The sequence below is a fragment of the Nannospalax galili genome, unplaced genomic scaffold (genome assembly GCF_000622305.1).
Source record: "Nannospalax galili isolate Female #2095 unplaced genomic scaffold, S.galili_v1.0 scaffold888, whole genome shotgun sequence".
Taxonomy (NCBI): Eukaryota; Metazoa; Chordata; class Mammalia; order Rodentia; family Spalacidae; genus Nannospalax; species Nannospalax galili.
In genome coordinates, this window is record NW_008357921.1 from 1,190,510 (window position 1) to 1,211,614 (window position 21,105).

Sequence of the window (21,105 nt, forward strand, 5' to 3'; positions counted from 1 at the left end):
AAGAGACCAGAACCTGAAGCAAAACCTTTGCTTTACTGGGATAATTGATGCTGGTCAGCTGGGGCTGAAAAATCAGTAACAAGAGACCAGCATCACTGAGGTGAAGTCTTCTGGGAGGTATTTCCTCAGGGTCAGCACACAGAGGGGACCCGAGCCTCTATCTCAAGCTGGAAGCAGGACTTGGTAATGTGTAAGAGTCTCCTGCATGGTTCTGGTGTTGAAAGCGTGAAGGGGTCACAGAGAGCAGCTGAGGCTTGGCACACAGCGGCCAGGAAAGGCCATAGGTGAAAGTGCAGCTTCAGTTGCAGCGAAGACCCCAGGATTGAAGGGGTCATGGAGAGAAACTGAGGCTTTGCACCCCAAGAGGCAAGAAGAGGCCATTAGTGAAGGTGTAGCCTCAGTTTCAGTGGAGACCCCAGCTTTTTGGAGATGCCGGGACCATGGGATGACCACCAAGGACAGCAGTAGATGTGGAATGGAGCTGGCCTGGGTCTGTGAGATGAACTGTGTGTGCTGTGGACTGCAGAGTCAGAGAAGTGGAGCTGCCAGAACCCTTTGGAGTCCAGAAGATCATGAGTGAATCCCAGATGTTCAGCCTTGAGTTACTTTGCAGGACTTTGGTTTTGCTTATTCTTCCCTTTGAAATAAGACAGTACTTGTTTTGGATTTTACAGAAGCCCACAATTAAGAGACTTAAAAGAGACTAAGAACTTTTAAGTGTATGGATTTTTTTTAAGGACTGTGGGGTTTTAAAGGATATACTGTCTTATGTTTTGATATTAATGTTAATATCATATCATATCTTGGGGACAAGAATTGGAAAGGTTATGGTTTAATAGTGATGTTTGTCAAGTTGACAAGGGGTCATTTGTGATGGATAGCTTTAGTGTCAACTTGACACACTTGGGTTTAGGGAGCCTCAGTTGGGGAATTGCCTTCATTGGACTGGCCTGTGGCCATGTCCATGGGGCACTTTCTTGATTGTTGAGTGAAGTGGGAGGAACCAGCCCACTGTGGGTAGTGCCATCCCTGGACAAGTGGGCCTGTGTTGCATAAGAAAGCAGGCTGAGCAGGGGCCAGGGGAGCAAGCCAGTAAGCAGCATTCCTCCATGGCCTGTGCTCCAGCTCCTGCCTCCAGGTTCCTGCCCTGAGTTCCTACCTCCGGCTCCCTGATGAATTACAACCTGGGAAATGTCAGCTGAATAAACCCTTTCCTCCACAAGTTGGTAGTGGTCAGAGTGTTTTGTCACAGCAATGAAGAACAAACTAGGACAGCGGCCTTCCCTTTATCAGCAGTCTAACCTTTACCAGGCTGTTCATGTTGGTGAGGAACTGCCAAAAAGGAGAGAGAAGAAAAAGGGATGAGGGCATGAGAGCCACAAGAGTAGTTCATCGGGATCCAGGTTTTCAGGTTCAAAGTGCATGTAGAGTTCTTCCTCTGGAGACTGCTCTTTATATCGCGGGGTAGGTGATGACAAAATAATTAAGTTCTGAATCAATCAGCTTTCTGTACTTCCTGTAAATTTCCCGCAGGATTCTATCCTCTTCATTTGTGTCATATTTGTTTGTGTAAATTCTCACCTGTTCCAACAGAGAAACACACACACACACACACACACACACACACACACACACGGAAAGAGAGGGAGAGAGAAAGGGAGGGGGAAGGAAGGGGAGGGGGAGAGGGGGAGGGAGAGGGAGAGGGGCATGATTACATTATTTCATACCTAACAACAATTCAAATGATCTACACACATAATTATTGGAAGAATCAGGAAAAGCCCAAGTACAGTTTCTCTTGATATTTATGGCTGACTGATCCCAGGACTCCCTTTTGATACCAAAATGCATGGATATTCAAGTGCCTTATACAAAATACAGCAAGGCCTGAAAAATCACCTCTAGATATAATACCTAATACAATGTATATGTTATGTGTGAAGTTGTTTTACTCTATTGCTTAGAGAACAAGAACAAATTGTATACATCTTCAGTACGGTAATTATTTTCCCCCAATATTTTCCACCCACAGTTGGTTAGCTCCATGGGAAACAGTAGGAGAGATTTTGAGATCCTGTCTGTGGAGCTGGTCATCTCCAGTGGGCAGATTCAGGGACAATGACCATTCCACATCTTCCCCCTTTCCCAGCCTCCACCCAGCATCAGATCAGAGGCACTGTGTCTAGCCGTCCCTACTCCATCTAGTGCAACCAGCAGGAGTTTTTACCTTGAGTGTGCGTAGGGCACACTGCCCCTCCTCCTGGCTCTTCAGGATCCGCTCTACAAACTTTACATCAAGGAAAGCCCAGATTTTGAAGTAAAACAGATTCCTGCAGGCCAGGATGAGGACATGTAGCTGTTCATCCAGTGACTCATGGTTGTTGTTGAACTCAAATGTTAACTTCTAGAAAATCACCAAAAGGGGAGGTGTGAGGGAGCAGAGGTGCCTGGATCACTCCCCAACATCTCCACAACCTGGCTTTGGGCCAGAAAAACATGGTGGTTTTGGCAGTTAGTTCTCAGAGGGTGGGATTTGAGCGTGACTATAAGAAAGGGTCTGTACATCTTTAGTATAGACAGAATTGGTTTTTCCCCAGTTTGAAAATGATCATGATCTCATGCAAGTGTGCAAAAACTGGAGCTTAAGGGCAGTGGATTTGGACCAAGAGACCAAGGTGCTGGTCTTAGAGCCTTGCAATGGACTGGTCGGGTGATTGGCAGACCATCACACTTTGAATTCTGTAGCACCAAGAAATCATCATGATGCCTGCCTTGCAGTTATGTGACTGTCAAATGAGATGGAAGCATCACACAGTCCATCTGTACTAGTGGTTGCACTGGTCACTTTTGCATCACTGTGACAGAAACATGGTGGATCTCAGTTTACTGTGGCAGGGACAGCATGGTAGAGTGGCTCCATCTGGGGTAGCAGGAGTGGAAGAGAATGGCTACCCACAGAGCCACTGACCAGGAAGCAGAGAGAATACTAGATCCAGGGGAAGATGTAAACCTTCAAAAACCTCTCCAGCCCCTGGGTTATTCTTTTATCTGGCAGTTATAAAATCAAGATCTTTTTGTCCCATCTAAGCACCTCACAGTGGTTGTAACACTTTCCTTTAAAAGGCATAAATACCACTGCTGTTATGGTTTGAATCTAGAATACCCCCATAGGCTCGTGGTTTGAATACTTGTTCCCTGGCTGGTGTGCTGCCTTGGGATGCTATGGAATCTTTAGGAGGTAGGGCCTGCCTGGCAGCAGGAGGTCAACATCATCTCCTGGGACTGGAGAGATGGCTAAGAGGTTAAGAGCACTGACTGCTCTTGCAGAGGACTGGGGTTTAATTCACAGCACCCACATGGTGGCTAACAACCATCTGTAACTCCAGTTCCAAGAGAATATGATGCCCTCTTCTGGACTCTGTGGGCATTGCACAACATGGATGCACTTACATACATGATGGCAAAATACTCATACACATAAAATAAAAATAATTAAAATATTTAAAAAAAGAACAGCCCAGAACTTTATAGTTCTTTAAGGATATATTTCATATTTGGGTTTTTTTGGGGGGGAGTCTGGTTTGATTCTTCCCGTTCTATCTTTCCACTGAACAGGCATTGCTGGGACCAAATTTATTCCATTTAGTGCTGACCACAGGAACCACAGGGTCTCCTGCACACTGCTGTAAGCCAATGAGAAGGTGAGAAGAGGCTGTTCACCCTCCTAGCTCAGGCTTCACAGCTCTAAGGATAAAAGGGCTTTCCCAGGTTTGACAACTAACCAGCAAGTTCCTTGAGTCCCATGTGCAGGGAGTGAGCAGTGGTTTAAGGCATCTGTTGTTCTCTTGAGGGTGTGGGGGAGGTTTGGTTTTGTAACATCTCTTAGAACTTTAAGGTAGGATTAAGTGAGCATGAAGAAGGTCAGCCAAGACTAGGGAGCAGCACTCCTATGGGCAGGGCTCCCCATAAGCCTCCCCGGGCCTTACTTCCCACTTACCTGCAGAGTGTTCCGGAAGGAGGGCAGGAGGTCCATCAGAGTGGGCCGCATGGACCAGTCTGGTTCACTGAAATAGCAGCTTCTCAAGCTGATGCTCCTGACTGGGATCTCCTGCAGAAGAATGCGGGCCAAGTGCTCGTGCTTCATGATCCGCTCAAAGAAGAAATTCACCTTCAGGTTGTTGGCTTGCCTGGCCAACTTAGCCCAGGACATGCCCCAGACTACCTGGCCATGGGGATCATGAATGTGGCATTTGATGTTCATGGTCCGGAGAATGCCAGTGGTGTTCTCACTCAAGGTCTCAAGCAGCTCATCAGAGATACAGTTGTAGTTGAGTGTCAGGGATGTCAGGTTGTGGAAGGTGGCCATGGTCTTGTTAAACTGGGAGCTGCCATAGACGGCCAGGTGATGGCTGAAGAAGTCCTCAATATTGAGCTCCGAGACCATGTTTCCATTCCGCATGTAGCTCAAGGAATTGAGAGTGTGACAGCCTTGCTCCACTGTCAGCCGGGTCCCTTTCAGGCTAAGATGGTCCAGGTGTTTGCCCATTTTCTTTAAGAAAAAGCTCAAGCTCTTGAGCAGAGAGCTCCTGATGCTGTTCCTCCAGACCAGTCGGTCTAGCTCCAGATGCTGGATGGAGAATGACTTTAGACGATTGTTACTCTTGCCCAGGCATGACAGAAGGCCTCCCATGGTGACCTGGAACTTCTTGGTCAAGACAACATTGTAAGCGTTCAAGAACTTAATTTCCAAGTGTTCCAAGTAATGGCCAAATTTCTTAACATACCATAGCGCTGACTCAAATTCAGACATGTGTATCATGGAAGGTCTCCCCCTGAACGTGATGGTCCTGTATCTCCAGAGGTCAGCTGAATACATCATCTGGTTCCACTTTCTACAGACCAGGGCAGCTCTGGACCTGTCCCTGTCTCCCAGCCACCAGAAAACACGTTGCAGGCACACATCTGGCAGAGCAGCCCAGCAGCTCTGCTCTTGGGGCTGGATCACTTCTTCTTCTTCTTCTTCATCCATCACAGTACCCAGATATGCAGTGTAGCAGTGTGGTGAGCAGGGCTTCCCAAAACGATTCAGAAAGAAAATCAATCTTGTGTTATCTGTGAGGAGTACAAAGGAAGAACCGTTATCTGCGAAGCACAAATCAAACTCAACTGAATGAACTTCCTCTGTAGTCTTACTGGATTGCATTGGGCACTGCACCAGGAGCGGGTGGTAAATGATAAATACATGACACAGCCTATGCCTGTAAGGATTTCACAGTTCATCCATCTATCCAGGGATACAGACCAGCACCTAATTTCAACACAATGAAAAGCTGGATACTCTTGTAATCTCAGGAGTCTGGAGGCTGAGGGCAGATGGATCACAAACTCAAGGCTAACCTGGCTATACAGCAGTTGCAAGCCATCCTGGACTATGTAGGGAGACGCTGTGTCAAACAAAACAAAACAAAACAAAACACAAGGCACCTAACAGGTTTCAACAGTGAGAGAAGTTAGCAGGCCCATGCTTACTCCTGATAGGGGTAGTACAAAGAAAAGGTAATACATTTTGAGTAAAGAAGTAACAAAGGCTGCTCAGAGGCGGCGACATCTCAGCTGGGTCTTGAAGGGTGAGTAGGATTTGTAAGGTGGACCAGGTTGACCTCATGGTAGAGAAAGAACTGAGAGCATTCCAGGTACAGGGAACAGGATGTATGAAGCCACAGAAGTATACATGTGACATGTTTACATTTCAGGAACTAAAAACTATTTGCCTATCTTGACCTTGTACATTCAATTTAACAAATGAAAAAGGGGGAGGGGGATCTCTTCCATCACTTGTAATCTGCCCAAGGTTGTGAGCCTCTGCTGGGGACAGTATGGATGAAGGGGCCGAAAAGGTGATCTGGAAAAACTAAATGGATTTTAAAAAACAAATCAAGGGCTGAGGATATGGCTGGGTGATAGAGTGCTTGTCTAGCATGCAGGTAACCCAGATCTTCAGTGTGGCATAAACTGGGTGTGTAGTACTTCCCAGAGCTCTGTGTGTGTGTGTGTGGGGGGGGGCACACTAAATTAAACCCTGACAAAAATCATAGCTAGAAAGACTATGTTCTGTGGGCTACAGGCATGTGTGTGTGCACCTGCCATGTTGCACCTGTGGAGGTCAGAGGACAGCTTCTAGAGATCTTTACCTTTCACCTTGTTTGAGACAGGGTCACCTGTTTGCCACTGCAGAAGCTGGGCTAGCCTGCCCCCTTCCCCCCAGGAACTTTGGGAGCTTTTCCTGACCCCACCTCCTGTCTCACTGTAGGACAGCTGAGATTACAGTTACAGCTTTATATGGCTCCTGGGGATTTCAGCTCAACCCACGGAGCCATTTCCCTGTCCCAGAGTTAGTGACTTTTTTTTTTTTTTTTTTTTTTTTAAAACCTGCTAAGTCTTGAAATTAGAGGAATTATCCCCAAATATATGACTGAGTAGCAGACCCCCACCTGTGAGAAGCAGTGGGACTTCGAAGCCTGCCGCCAATAGCTACTGTGATCTTAGTTAACTTCTTTGTGCCTCAGTCTTTACATCCATCAATAAGGCGGTAGTAATTCCTTTCTCCTAGTTCTGGGAAGTTTAAATGAGCTGTTGTGGGGAAAGCACTGCCTGGCGCAGGGGCAGTGCTTTGTAAGCGCTGGCTGCCATCAGTGAGTTGGGGCCAAGGTACTTCCGCATTATGCCTGTGAGGAAGATGTGAACACGCTCATTTTACAAAATAGAGAAATGGAGATGTTGGGGATTAATGCAATTTTCTGGTAAGGTGATGTCGGAAGGGTGTGCGTGTGGAATCTGAACCTACACTAGTTTTCCCAAACCTAGGCTTGGTGCACCATACTAAGACACAGCTGCCAACCAGTGAGGGAAACCCAAGACCATCCCATCATCAGAGATGAGGAGCTGGGGGCAGAGGGGGAGGAACCCGCAGCGCGTCCCTCCCATGGGGCCTCCCGGCGGTCCAGGCCCACCATAGCTGTGCGAGGGTGCCTCCGGCCTCCCACGCTCGCCCGTTACCCGCTCGCTACGCCCCTCTGGCTGCAGGGACACCGAGCGTACCTGTCCCTTCGCCCGAGCTGCGGCTCCGCGAGCATCCCGGGGCAGAGCCCTGCTGCCCTCGCCTTGGTCCTGGCAGCGCCCGGCCGCCTTTGTGACGCGCCGCCGTCCACCGGCCGGCCCTGCCCATGACCGCCGGCCGCGGGGCTCCAAACCGGGAGATGTCGGATCCTTTTGATGGTGTGGATGGAGGGCGCGGAGGACGCTGCACAGAAGGACCAGGAGGGCGCCCTGGAAGAGGAGGCCAGGAGTCTGGAGGTTGGCCCACCTCGGGGGAAGCATCGCCGTGTGTCCTGCCTTGCCCTGCAGTCTGCACGCAGCAAAGAAGTCTGCCCCAGCTCTGCCTTTGGGAGGGTCTTCTCTACCATCTGTCCAATCCTGACCTCGGGAGACCCAACTGGTGGCTATAACCCTTAAGACCTGACTTGAACATAACAAAGCTTCAGCTGGGTTTCCCTTTCCAGTTTCCAGAAGGTGGCACATACCTAACACACCAACCTTACCTGTCTCTTTCCTACCCAGGGTAACCATCCTGAAAAAACCCAGGGCAGAAAGTTGAGTGTTTTGTCTCCAGCAGGCCCTCTTAACCACTCACTCCTTACTTTTCTGCTAAAGGCCTCTTCTCCCTTTCCCCCAACACTCAATGCTTCACCCCATGGCATTTCTCCCTCACTCCCTCCGTTCTTCCTTTCTCCCCCCTTCCTCCCCTCCCTTTCTCCTCCTTCCCTCCTTCTTTCCCTCCCTTCTCCTACAGCTTCGGTGCACCACGGCCCTACTGCCCTGGCTCCTGCCATCTCTTGCCCCGAAACTGAAGACTCGGAAGAAGGCAGACAGGAATCTTTTGGCGGGAGCTTTATTCAGGAAAGAAGCTGGGTCATCTTGGGTACCCCAGTGGTTGAGCCTAGATGGCTGATCAGAAACTCAGTGGAAGAACAGGAACTCTTTTTCCTACTGGTCACCTGTACCTCTTGGGCCAACCAATGTCTCTGCTTAAAAGAAGGAAAAAAGTTAAAAGTCCAAGGTCACCTTCTGAAGCCCAGAGAATGACACCTATCTCCTTTCACAGGCAAAGACCTCCCGAAGTGCTAAGTATGGGTGACTGTTGAGACTGCTCTATCCCCCTTCCAAGGCCCAGGGAACATCTTAGACGACCAGGCAGAAAGACTAAGAGCCTGAGGATGGGGTGGAGTGCTGAAAAGTGCTGTAGGGGACTTGACATGGCCATTGCAAACAGGAATACACAGCAGCTGTGGTTTCCTGAGCAAGCTCAAGCATGGAATTGTCAAAAAATTTAAGTGCCAATTGTGAAAATGGTGAAGAAACCAAGACCAGGGCAGGAGAGATGGCCCAGTGGTTAAGAGCACTGGCTGCTCTTGCAGAGGACCCAGGTTCAGTTCCCATCACCCACATGGCCACTAACTGCCAGTAATTCCAGTTCCAGGGAATTCAGCACCCTCTCCAGGCCTCTACTGGCGTTGCATGACACAGGTGCATTTATATGGACGCAAAACATTCATACATATAAAATAAAAAAATTTGTAAGATTAAAACAAAACAAAAGTAAATATCACCACACCACAGAAGGAAGCCAGGAAACCCTGAACAGGAATGCTTCTGAATTCCAGTACCGTTCCTTTTCCAGAGCTAGCTGGCCTTCCTCATTTGTTTTCCTTTCCACGAAGCTAACTTCAGGCATTTCTCCTAAAGAAAGGGAAACGGATATTAAAAAGCTTCAAGGGCTAGCTTCTACTTTATGCTAAGCAACTTACAAGCTTTTTTGGTGGTGATTTTTGTTCAGTCCCCATTCCCCAACCCCCCATCAAAGTCAAGGTCTTGCAAATGCCAAGCCAGCACCCTGCTCCTCAGCTACATCTCAGCACCATCCCTGAAATGTTTGTTTCTGAAATGTCTCTGGATGCTGCTGAGCACTGGGACAAAGGTGCCCAGAGGTTGAGATGAGGTGGTCCTTGACCCTGAGCCAGGAGGGGGACTGGAGACTTGGGGTAGTATTTAATGGAGGCGGACATCTTGGGAGTGGTAGAACAGGGAACGTGCACATGTGGACTTCTATGGAGCCACTGAACTCAGTCAGCCACATTGTTTCCTTGGTTAGTGCCACATGGTAATATTAGATACAGAGAGATGCATATAACATCCAAATGTATGTGTTTGCATGTGGTTATATAATAATCTGCTAAGTAAAATACAGAATGCTCAATTAAATTTCAATTTCAGAGAATTGTGTAAGAAACAGTGGTGAAAGTGAAGCAGTTTATTTTATAACCTTACCAAGTTGGGAGTCAGCCTAGAGAAAAGACAAAAATGGCTGGTGTGCAATTTTGGTGCAAAATAGTGGTTTTTATAGTTCCTGATTGCAAAAAAATTCTGCCCCCCTTTTCCCATAGACTGGTACTCCAGAGAGTTACAATCTCTCTCAATCTAGCAGAGTCCCCGCCTCAAATTCCCCATCCTCCTGGAGCTCAAGACGCCCCCTCTTTCCTAATCCAGAGGTTCAGTCATATAGCAAACTGTGTGTAACTTCTCAACCCTTAGATAAACTAAAAAGCATCCAGGCAAGCAGGTTCCCCCTTCCAGCCAGGGAAGACAGGGACCTAGTGCCTCCTGCTTATCTGCCATTTTCTGGTGAGCTTTAAACACTTCATACCAAAAATGTACCATAACGATCTCTTATAATTGCATGGGTCATACTTATGTTAAAAATATTTGCCATTTCTTTGAAATTCAAATTTGACTGGGCATATTGTGTTTCTGTTTATTAAGGCTGGCAAGGCTGGAGATAAGCATGGACGGAAATACAGCACACGGCAGAATACTAGGAAAAGTGACATTAATAGCACCCCCACTAAGGATGAATTATTCCATTTTTAATGCACAAAGAAACCGGGAAATAGATTTAGACCTACCTTTTTGTAGGACTGAGCATCATATAAAGTAAAAAAAAAAAAAAGGCAAATGGCAGCAAAAGGAGCATGCTAAGAAAACACAGGGGGGCAGAGGCAGTGCAACCCCTATCTATGCTGTTAGGGTTCATGTGAGTTAAGATAAAGCCTTGAAAGGACACATACAAGGCGGTTGAAATTGCTCCTCAGAGATGTGACTAGAGAAGTGAAGCAGGACAGGTGAATAATTAGCTTTACTTTCATACATGTATGTGTGCTGGGTGGGTGGGGGTTGCTGGGGAAGGAATCCAAGGCCTTATGCATGATAGGTAAATGTTTACCACTGAGCTACATCTCCAGCCCTTGGTTTTGTTTGTTTTCCTTTTTTTGGGATAAGGTCTCATTATGTGACTTAGCTAGTCTTGGGCTCCCTATATAGCCCAGGCTGGTCTTGAACTCAGGATCCTCCTGCCTCAGCTTTCCTTTACAAAAAAAAAATTGTATATGTGTGCGCATGCACACATGTGTGAGGGTGTGCTCCCCCATGTGGGCATGCGTGTAGGTCAGAGTTTTACACTGTGGGTTCTGTGGATCTGAACGCAGGTTTGCATGTTTGCACAGCAAGCACTTTACCCATTGAGCTATCTTTTCAGCCCCTGCCCCAGCCTTCCTAAGTGCTGGGGTTGCAGGTATTCACCACCAAACCTGACTAGCCTTTCAATTCCTTACATAGAATCCTATAAGCTAGCTTTAAAACTGAGTTTTAGTTGCTGTGATACTAAATAATGTCTAGTACAACAAAATTTAGTGCTTTTGTGTTTTTAAAAGCATCGGACAACTAGGACGTTTAGTTCAGTGCTTTAGAATAGAAGCTTTGGAAACTCACATGTGAATTTCAGGCTGGATTCTGCTATTCTTTTTTTCAAAAAATATTTTTATTTTTTTGTGTATGAGTATATTGCCTGCATGTATGTAAGTGCAATGCTTGTGGAGATCAGAAGAGGGCGTCGTATTTCCCTGGAACTAGAGTTATATACGGTTGTTAGCCTCCATGTGGGTGCTCTGTGGGCTCCCAGATTCTACTCCTGAGCTAACTGGAGGAGGTACTCTATCCTCCCAGTTTCCTCGCCTGTAGAATGAGGATAAAAATACAGGTCTCTAGGGCCGGGCGTGGTGGCGCACTTGGGCGGCAGAGGCAGGTGGATCTTTGTGAGTTCGAGGCCAGCCTGGTCTACATACTGAGTTCCAGGACAGGTGGGGCTACAGGGAGACCCTGTTTCAAAAAGACCAATAAATAAATAAATAAATAATAAAATAAATCTTTTAAAATAAGAAAGAAATCACTCATTGTGTAGCCCAGGCTGGCCTCAAACTTGTGATTCTCCTGCCTTAGCCTCCCAGTTGCTGGGGTTACAGATATGCACTGCCAAATCCAGCTTGTTTTTAAAAATACAGTAAATAAAATTACAGGTTTCTAAGGAAGATTAACTATTTGTTAAGCACACTGAATTGTAACACATACAGTGGTTAACTACTAATGATAATTCTTATAATTAAAAGAAAATAGTCTTAGGGGTCAACCAAGATGGCTCAGTAGGTAAAAGAGCTTCCTATGTAAGTCTGACAACCTGAGTTCAACTCTTGGAACCCATATAAAGGTGGAAGGAGAGAACCAACTCCAAGTTGTCTCTGCATGCATGCCTGCCTGTCGTGGCACCCCACCTCAATAACAGTAAAGATTTAAAAATAAAGTTAAAAAAATAAAGAAAATAGTCCTAGATGGAAGATTCAGGGTGGGAGAGCCAGCTGTAAACTCGGATTGCTAGATGCAAGCCACCAGCTGCCTTTCTGTGCTCAGGCCTGAGCTGCCTCATCTATATCCCTCGGGCAGATAAGTGGTGACCCTGGGCTTCGCTCATTCCCTCTGCAGCTTTGGAGCACTGGTGTGTGTCAGGGTCTGGAAGGAGCTGCAGATGTGAAGATGAGAGATCTGGCTCTGTCCTCAAAAGTGACCCAATGGCTGGGAGGTGACAGAATGTACCTGGGGACACAGAAATGGGAGTAGGAAGGAAAGGACCTGTTCAGCTGCAACAGTGGTGAGCACCCTGGAAGGTTTGAATGTCGATTGATTGATTGATGATTGACTGATTGACTGATTTTTAGACAGGATTTTCCTGTTGCCCTAGCTGACCTGGAACTTGCTATGTAGACTAAGATCTCTCACAGAGAGCCACCTGCCTCTGCTTCCCAAGTGTTGGGGTTAAAGGCATGCACCATCACCCTCAGCAAGACTTGGATGTCTTTAAGACACTGTGCAGCTGATTCCCAGTCAGGAGAGGAGGGAGCATAGGTAAGAAGAAAGCAAGGTACCTGGTGCTGCCTTAGCGTGGGCAAGGGAAGTAAGATTCCACACTGAGAACACCTCTGCAGGATGTCATAGGCTGTCTCATCTCCTGTGGGAACACCCCTTGGCTTGATTTCAGACTTCAAAGGCAGACCCACTGTTCCATCTGGTGCTTGCTTTGTTGAACTTTCCAAAAGACGAGGAAATCTGTTTCTGTTTTTTGCCTTTGGACGGACATCTTTCTCCACTGCGGAGGTTTGATTTCCAGCAGCCTGATGTGGAAGGGATGAAGGAGGGATTTGGGGCTTTCCATCTTGATGATATTTCACAGTCTTTGAGATCGGACATTTTTTCTGCAAATGTGAGCAATGTGTGAAATTTTTAAAAACGACTTCAGCTTTAATGGTTGGATGATACAGCTGAGATAACCTTAAAAACTTCCTACTCTAAACACTTAGAAATGCTAGATAAGGGCGGGTGGGATGGCTCAGTGGTTAAAGAAAGGTAAGTGGAAAGAATCTATTCCTGCAAGACCTTCACTCTGCAAGACCTTCATACCCACGCACGTGCACACACACATAAACATAAAAAATATTTAAAAAATTAATGTTGGGTAATGGTAGAAAAGACAAGACAGTCAAGGTCTCAGCCAACTTTGCAAGAAAGACTCAGCGTTCCAAGGATGAAGATTGGGAAGTGTCTTTCTAAAATTAAGATGTTGGGCTGGAGAGTTGGCTCAGCAGTTAAAAGCACTTGGCTACTCTTGAAGTAGGGCTTGGGTTTGGGTCCCAGAAACCACATTAGGCAGCTCACAACCACTTCTAACTCCAGTTCCAGGAGATCTAACACCCTCTTCTGGCCTCTGAGGGCACTGCATGTATGTGGTGTACATACATACAGGCAGGCACACACATACATATAAATAAAAATAAATTAAAAAATTAAAATCCAGGTGCTGCCTATGTACTAACAGGGGACAGGGCCTTCAGGGGTGATTAGTCATGAAGGCTCCACCCACATTAATGGAATTGTAAAAGGGGCTTAGTTCAGCCCAGCTACCTGCTAACTTGCCCTTCTGCCTTCCGCCATGTGAGGGTTCAGCAAGAAGCACTCACCAGACACCATAAACTTGGATTTTCAGGCTTCAGAACTTTGAAAAATAAATCTGTTTTATATAGATTACCCTAGCCCGTGATTTCTGTTACAGAAGTAGAAATGGACCAAGACACTGGAAGAGATGTGAGGTTCATCTTGTAACTAGGGTCTTGGATGAACTGAATGCCCTATCTATGCAAGGTGTGGAACTAGAATTAAAGATCTCCTTGCCTTGCAAAATGCAGTCACCAATGGCACACTGCATAAGTGTTTTACTACGATAATAAAAAAGCAAAGAGCAGGTCATTTCTAAGGTGTCTTTATCTCTGCTATTCTTTTGTTTTATGAGCCGAGGTTTAGAAAGATGAACAGCTCTCTGCCTGAGGGGTAGATGAGATCCTCAGAGAGAGCTCTCCGAAGTTTCTCAGGAGGAAAAGACTACATAGGACAGGGGAGCAACCTGGCACAGCAATGCACTAAAAGGTGCTTAAGCTTGTTGGAGGGACAGGTCTGGGAGTGGCCCCAAGCAAAGCCAACTAGCCAGACACATCATCTGATATCTGTGGAGTCCCTTTTCTGTCCCCAGCATATCAGCTTTATTGTAGAAAGTTGGAGAAAGCCCTTGTAGTTCCATCAGGGAGTTCACAATCTAAATACCATAGGGGCAGAAGTCTAAAAGGGCAGGCCCCGTTGAAGTGCAAATTGCAATGTCCAGGCCCTGAAGGTTGGTGACGGTCAGAGGTGATCAGGGCCATTGGGAATTGCCAAGGATACTCCTTGAAGGGCTAGGCACAAATGAAGATCAACCATGCATGCCAAATTTGGTTAACGGAAATTCTAGAACAAAGCAAAATTAAACTAACACAGAAACCTTTAATATCTGTGCTATGCAAAATTGAGTCAGAATCTGCTTTTCATATCACACTTTTTGGAATATGAACTGGCTTCTGGCACCATTATTAGAAAGGGACTAATTGCTACTCACCATATGGCGAACATACTTATTTTCTGGAATCATTTGTTTGCAGTAATCACAATGGATTTTCTTTTCAGGAGATAAAATTCTCTTCCCTGAATAAACACAGAAACACCACAAATGACTGCTCTTGGCAATGGCTAGTCCAACTCTCCCCTGGTTGCCCCCAAAGCCTGTACTCAGTATCAACCGTCCCAGGTCTGCCTTGTCTTGAGCTCCGCACGCTGCCAGCAGCAGCCTTAGCCACACAGGTAATGCTTGGCAGGGTGAGCATTTATGTCCACAGTGACTCAGGGCAGCAGGCAACCCTGATGGAGAGACAGCTTCCTGGACCAGAACTGGCTTCTAAGCAATTGAAGGGGGCTAAACCTGTCTAATTGAGCTATTCTCTCTTCTACCAATTTCCAAGCTCTGTGATCCAGCCAGGTGTTGGTTGTACACATCACCATGTTAAAGCTATGTTGTGGTGAAGTTGTTAATGAAGTCGTGTTGGAGACTGTCTTGGCTGTGTGGAAGCCCCAGCACACCAGAATGAAGGAAATGTATAGGAATATACTCTCTGGTTTTCGGCTGGCCAATTTTGACCTTGGATAGATTGTTGACTAGGTGGGATTTACTGTCTAAGGGGTTTCACATTTTCTCTGCATGTTATCATACTGTCAAAAATCTATGTCATATTGATGACTGTGTCCTTGGTAAACACTCCAATAGAGAGGTTATTGAATTGGGTCAACAGAATATGAAGTGTGGGCTAAGGATAAATCAGTGATAGAGTACTAGCCTAGCATGTATAAGGCCCCAAATTCAATCCCCAGTACAGGAGAGGGAGAAAGAGGAAAAAAGAGGGAGAAGAGAGAGAGAGAGAGAGAGAGAGAGAGAGAGAGAGAGAGAAGAGGAGAGGGAGAGGAGAGGAAGCAACACACAGGCTCACAGTCTGGAGTTATAGCAACTTCCCATCTGGCTATTGCTGATTGCTATGGTTTAAGTGTAACATCCCCCATGAGCTCATGTGTTTGAACACTTGGTCCTCAGCTAGTGGTGCTGTTTTGGGAGGTTGTACAAGCTTTAGGAGTTAGAGTCTCACTGGGAGAAGTGGGTCACTGGGGGCAGGCTAGGCGCTTTCTTAGCTTGATTCTATTTCCTGTCCTTGAGTCCTGTGGACTCAGCTTGACCCATGCCTCATGCTCCTGCTGCCACGTCTTTCCCAGTATAATTTGCTGTTATCTCCTTGAACTGTAAGCCACAACAAACTTTTCCTCCCTTAAACTGTTTCTTGTCAGGTATTTGGTTATAGCAATGGTAAGAGTATATAATACACTTTAAAAATTATTTATTATTATTTATTTATTATTTTTGACCTTTTGAGACAGGGTCTCTCTCGCGCAATGCCTGGGGAGGTCAGAAGAGGCTGTGGGATCCCCTGGGACTGGAGTTACGGACTGTTAGCTGCCATGTGGGTGCTGGGATTCGAACCCGGGTCTTCTGCAAGAACAGCCAGTATTCTTAACAACCACTGAGCTATCTCTCCAGCCCCATAATACACTCTTATGGAAAAGGACCCAAGCTTTGTTCAGGAAGCTGGAGTGTCTAGTTTTATTTGTTCTGGTCTCACCTATAGGTTGATTCAGGTGGGCCTTACCAGGCTAGGATTATACTACTAGAATTTTTTAAAAAGTCCCTCATGTTTAGGATCCCCCATAGTGTTCTCTGTCTTCTGTGTGACTCTTAAACCCCCATCCCTGGCCTCTTGTTCTCCCTGGACTAGTCATTTTAAAGGTCACTGCAGATATACAAGAAGGTCATCCCTACTCAGGCGTGGCATAGAGCTAGATAGCCAGTCAAATGGAAACACAGCTTCCAGTCCTTGCATCTTGCCCAAGAGTCGCTGGTCCTGGAAGCTGCCCTCTCCCTCTGTAGCCTTGCACTGTTGCTCACCTTCCTCAGGCCAGGCCTCTCCACTCTGACACACATCTTTGTGCTGGGCCAGTACTCGGAGCATGATGGGCTGGTTGCAGCATGGACAGCGCTCTGTCCGGCTGCCACAGTGGGACTCATGGATGTCCAGCTTGCTGAAATGCATGGCTATGTCACAGAACTTGCATTTGACAGGGCTTTGTTGACTTTTCTTTGTCTGTGGGCAGATGGAGGACATGTACCCAATTCCTTAGGGAACTGAAGCCAGTCAGAGAAAGTGTTGTCAAGAGTCAGAGGCAGGAACTATCCCTTGGGGAATATGAATTCTAGCTCCCTTAGTCTCCCTCTAGTGCCCAGCTCAGTGCTCAAGAAGTGAACCAGCTTGGGCTTAAATGTATGCCTGAGCTTGATTCTCAGAAAGACAGATTAGGTGTCCCCAAAGGATCTGAGAAAACAAAGCAGGAAAGAAGACTTGGCTGGGCTTGCTTGCCTGCTGGGTTCTTCCTTTCCCATTTCCCCTTTTCCCATTTCCCTGTGTCATAAGCATCATTCAAAAGAACATTCAACCTTTGTTTAAAGGCCTTGACAGACCCTTAAGCCTGCAGAAAAGACTAGAAAAGGGAAAACTGGGGGCGGACACAGTTAAGCCTGAGAAAGACAGAGTTACCTTTCCGTTTCCCAAACACAGGCTGAACATGGAGGGACTGAGTGACTCACCCACCGGGCCATGGAGAACTGGACTCTGTTTCCTGGCCCCCTTCCTGCCACCTGCTCACCTGCTGGTGTGCATCCTGAAGATGCTCTTTCATCTTTCCTTTGGGGATGGGCTCCTCACACTCTGAGCAAAGGACCAGAAAGCGCAGGCAGTGAGCCTCGTGGAGGGTGAAGTGGACAGAGGCCACACTTCTTTTGCTACAGGATAAAGGGAGAAGAAAGACAGGCTCATTGTCTTGGTATAAAGCAGGGAGACATTGCACACATAGAGCAGTTCCTCACAGGCCAGAAAACACAAAGGTGCTGATGCTAACCGTCTGTCCTCTTCGTGTTGGTGTAGAGGTAAAAAAGTCAGTATCGTGTGAGAACAATCTATAAAGTCCCACAATTGCCCAGGTGAGTGGACAGGAAGGAGAGGGAGGGGTCACCAGGACAACAGGGAGACTTTTGAGAGATGATAGCTTCATTTCCTGAATTGTGGGATGGTTTCACAGGTGAATATACAGGTATATGTATGAGTGTTTAACTGTCAAAATGTCATGTTTAACAAAATGTTTACATTGTCAAGTGATGTGTAGCTGGACCTGGTGGCACAGGCCTGCAATCCAGCTATTCATAAGACTGAGGCAGGAGGATGGCTAGTTCAAGGCCTACCTGTGCTACAGAGTGAGTTCAAGATCAGCCTGGGCAACTCAGTAAGACCCTGTCTCCAAATGAAAGGTGAAAAGATGGCTGGGGATACAGCTCCGTGGCAGAGTGCTTGCCTCGAATGTGCAACACTCTACTCTAGGTTCAAAGCTTAGGAGAGAGAGAGAGAGAGAGAGAGAGAGAGAGAGAGAGAGAGAGAAAGAGAATGTCCTTTTCTAATTACCTCTCAAAGCCAAAATGAAAAAGGAGGTAACAAATACGCTGGTTGGTAACGTAGCTCTGCCATGCCTACATTCCCCCATGAGGGCAAGAGCAACTTTTGGAACCTCCAAGAACTGCCCAATGCTCCGAGACTGAGAGGCCACCCAACTGTCCTCTGTTGCACGCTCTCCTGTGGCTGCCGGGAGAGTGTCTGACATCCTCCCAGGAAAGCCTCCCACTTCCAGAGTAGGGTGTTCTCTAACAATACTCACCACTGGAGATGCTGCTTTAATTTCCACTCACACTTGCTAGTGGCAGCCCAGGAGAGAAGAAACACTGGCTGTGTCCCCAAAGGGCCAGATTCCCAGGGGGAGATGCACACCCATGGCCCAGGCTTGGGACATGACTAGAGAGGGACCATTAAGGCCTCACTTCTCTTGGCCTGAGCAAGCTGTCCCCACGGCGGGGTGGGGGGGCATCTCTTCCCTTTACTCTGAGCCCTCTCTCTGCTCTGCCTACTGGCGGTGCCTCAAGTGCTTTTTCCAGAGGTCCTAAAAGGTGTGATGGGAGCACAGGTCTCAGGGGAGGCTCACCCCAGTTCCTGCAACAGGTAGGGGTCTTCGAGGGTAGCACTCTGACAAGACAGGTCTCTCTACCTGGAGGTATAGTCCTGGCCTCCTGCTCTGTCCTCCCTCTTCTCACAGATTTCCATCAGGGGGATGGTGGGACTAACCTTGGAGCACTTCCTGGGCTCTTTTCTCTCACAGATGGGTAGGAAGACCATGTTGCCAGATCCCCAAACTAAGCTCTGACAGGAACAAGTAGCTCACTAGGTACAAATCTTTGGCTACTTTACTTCATGATTGACCCAGAAAGTCTGAAACATTCACACTGAGGGAGTGTCATGAAGTTGAGGCACTACTAACCACACCATCCAGAGATCTAGGGAGTTTGGACCTTCTTATCCTAGGGCTTCAGGGCCCCCTCGTGGCCCTCCGGTGTGTCTATATGTGGACTGTGGCCTCCCCACTTCAGAAACAGCTTTCTGGGATCTGATGCCCTTTGCTCTGGCTAGCTCTGGAAAAAGTGGCTTCTTACCAGTTCCTGCACTCCTGGAAGTCACCTTCCATGGTCCACTCCCTGGAGTCTTTTTGTGAAGTTTCGTTTCTTGCAGGCAAGAAAACAAAACTGAAAGTATTCCTCGAGTCAGGCCCATTGGTGCAGGAAGGAGGTGGGGACTTCTAGAATCTCCAGCCCAGGGCAGTCCCAGGTTCCTGCAGCCAGACCCTCCCAGAAGGCCCCTCTGCAGCAGATCTAGTCCCTGCTGTGCCCCTTGTCCTGTGCAGTCCCTGTGTCACCATGAAGTGAGGTCACAGTCCAGGCCTCCCCTGGGCTCCTTCCTCTGCCTCCTTCCCAGACTGGCTTTACTCCACCTGGGACTCTACCCCTTTCCCAGCCTATGACATCATTCCTCCCCTCTTCTCTCAGGGCCCCCCTCTTCAAGAAAGACTTATTGAACTTGAGGGTTGCCCCCTAAAGAGGTAGCTCCTGCATGCCAGACACCCTGCTTGGGTCCCAGTTTGTGGTGACTTTGAAAAGGTCTGTGAGAAACTGGGGGTGCAGGGTGCTGGATGCCCAGAGTATACAGGTCACATCTTGGGAGTATCCAGGGATGACATCTTGTCTCTTGAGCTTGTCTTCCACTGCAAAATGAGAGGGCAAACATTAATGTTAAGGCCAAGGTGGCAGGCACTGTGAGGTCTTGCTATCATTCTGTCTTCAGATGGCTTTCACCCGAAAAACTCCTGTTACCAGGAACATTGGGTAAGAGTCAGAGATCAAAACTGGTATCCTAATCCCTTTCCTCATTAGCTGGGCAAATCCCTTAATCCTTGCTGCCCACCCCTGTCTTCAGCAGTCTGTGACTATCAAGACCAATAAAAAAATGATTGAAGAGTGTTCACAAACCATGTTCTGCTGACATGCTTAGGGATAAGGTGGTGATGGGACAGATGTAAAAGAGGGCAGCCATAAGGGTGCGTGCTTGTTAGTTTAAAACTAGAGACACCAAGAAGGAGGGATTGAAGAATTTCCCCTACGGATTGACCTGTGAACTTGTCTATGGGTCATTTTCTTGATTGCTGGTTGATATCGGAGGCTAATTCCTGGGCAGGTGGGCCTGGGCTATATAGGAAGGGTGGCTGAGCAGGCCAGGGGAGCAAGCTAGTAAGTAGCATTCCTCCTTGGTCTCTGCTTCAGCTTCTGCCTCCAGATCCCTGCCTTGAGTTCCTGCCCTGATTTCCTTCACTGATGGACTGTAGGGCGCAGCCAGGCCTCCATCTCAAACAGCAGCAGGGAGCTTGGTGGAACCAGACCTATGGCTCCAGTGCTCCTAGACAGCACCCTGTAACTAGGCCTCCAGCACCTTTCTTCATTAAAAAATGTTGTTTTGTGCTAGGGTTTCCCTCTAGTCCTATCTGGCCTGGAATTCACTATATAGCGTGCTGAGATTAGAGGCATGTACCTCCACACCTAGCTTCATGCCAATACTTCCGAACTTTTTCCATAAAATAGAAAGTGAAAGAACATTACCAAATTTGTTCTATGAAGCCAGGATTGTTCTGACACCAAAACTAGGTAAAGACAAAGCAAAACCCAGTAACTATAGACAATTTCTTTGATGAACATAGATGTAAAGATTCTCAACCAAGTACTTGTAAACCTAATTCAGGAACATATTTACAAGATCATACAAGTGAGCTTCATCCCAGAAAGGCAAGGTTGGTTCACATATGTAAACCACTAGATGTAATACACCATATAAACACTAACAGACAGAAACCACATAATCATCTTGTCTGATGCTGAAAAGACATTTGGCAAAGTTCTACATGCCTTCATGACAAATGTTTTGGAGAGGTTAGGAATAGATGGAGCATATCTCAAAATAATAAAGGCCATCTAGAACGAACCTAAAGCCAACATTATATTAAATGGAGGCACACTGAAAGCATTTCCTCTAAAATCAGGAATAAGACAAGGATGCCCACTCTTTTTTCTGGTATTTAATATAGTGCTTGAAGTCTTAACCATTGCAACTAGACAAGAATAAGACCTAAAGGGAGTAAAATAGGAGAGGAAGAGGTCAAATTATTCTAATTTGTATATGACATAATTCTATACTAAAAAGGTCAAAGAATCTACTAGATTCTACTAGC

At 46.9% G+C, this 21,105-nt stretch overlaps 2 protein-coding genes across 7 annotated transcripts; both read right to left on the reverse strand.

Annotated features, from left to right (window-relative positions):
- Positions 1–1,255: 1,255 nt before the first annotated feature.
- Positions 1,256–7,181, reverse strand: Fbxo39 (F-box protein 39). 2 transcript variants are annotated; one of them, XM_008855663.3, is made up of 5 exons: positions 7,099–7,181; positions 6,492–6,725; positions 3,998–5,112; positions 2,228–2,404; positions 1,256–1,581 (listed from the first exon to the last, which is right to left on the reverse strand). In XM_008855663.3, the coding sequence occupies exons 3-5, from the start codon at positions 5,027–5,029 to the stop codon at positions 1,453–1,455; spliced, it is 1,338 nt and encodes a 445-aa protein (XP_008853885.1). In that variant the 5' UTR covers positions 5,030–5,112; positions 6,492–6,725; positions 7,099–7,181; the 3' UTR covers positions 1,256–1,452. The 2 variants fall into 2 exon arrangements, with proteins under 2 accessions (XP_008853885.1, XP_029413323.1); XM_029557463.1 differs by lacking the exon at positions 6,492–6,725 and having other exon boundaries at positions 7,099–7,170.
- A 751-nt stretch (positions 7,182–7,932) lies between these two features.
- On the reverse strand, positions 7,933–19,082 carry Xaf1 (XIAP associated factor 1). 5 transcript variants are annotated; one of them, XR_001872098.2, is made up of 7 exons: positions 18,986–19,082; positions 17,101–17,236; positions 16,346–16,541; positions 14,420–14,505; positions 12,366–12,692; positions 8,672–8,796; positions 7,933–8,081 (listed from the first exon to the last, which is right to left on the reverse strand). XR_001872098.2 is itself a non-coding variant. In XM_008855645.3 (7 exons), exons 1-6 carry the CDS (start codon positions 19,015–19,017, stop codon positions 8,740–8,742), a joined length of 834 nt encoding a protein of 277 aa, XP_008853867.1. In that variant the 5' UTR covers positions 19,018–19,082; the 3' UTR covers positions 7,933–8,081; positions 8,724–8,739. The 5 variants fall into 5 exon arrangements, 3 of the variants coding, with proteins under 3 accessions (XP_008853867.1, XP_008853869.1, XP_029413315.1); XR_001872097.2 differs by having other exon boundaries at positions 7,933–8,084; XM_008855645.3 differs by having other exon boundaries at positions 8,724–8,796.
- Between the last annotated feature and the right edge of the window lie 2,023 nt (positions 19,083–21,105).

What these genes read in the sequence shown, in the direction of transcription:
- Fbxo39 (XM_008855663.3), bottom strand. Translation starts at nt 5,029, where the DNA reads ATGGATGAAGAAGAAGAAGAAGAAGTGATCCAGCCCCAAGAGCAGAGC. An exon ending in CCTTCCGGAACACTCTGCAG is followed by an intron (nt 2,405 to 3,997) that starts GTAAGTGGGAAG and finishes GTGATTTTCTAG; the next exon opens with AAGTTAACATTTGAGTTCAA. An exon ending in GTGCCCTACGCACACTCAAG is followed by an intron (nt 1,582 to 2,227) that starts GTAAAAACTCCT and finishes CTGTTGGAACAG; the next exon opens with GTGAGAATTTACACAAACAA.
- Xaf1 (XM_008855645.3), bottom strand. Translation starts at nt 19,017, where the DNA reads ATGGAAGGTGACTTCCAGGAGTGCAGGAACTG. An exon ending in TTCAGGATGCACACCAGCAG is followed by an intron (nt 16,542 to 17,100) that starts GTGAGCAGGTGG and finishes ATCTGCCCACAG; the next exon opens with ACAAAGAAAAGTCAACAAAG. An exon ending in CCACGCTAAGGCAGCACCAG is followed by an intron (nt 8,797 to 12,365) that starts GTACCTTGCTTT and finishes CCCTTTCTTTAG; the next exon opens with GAGAAATGCCTGAAGTTAGC.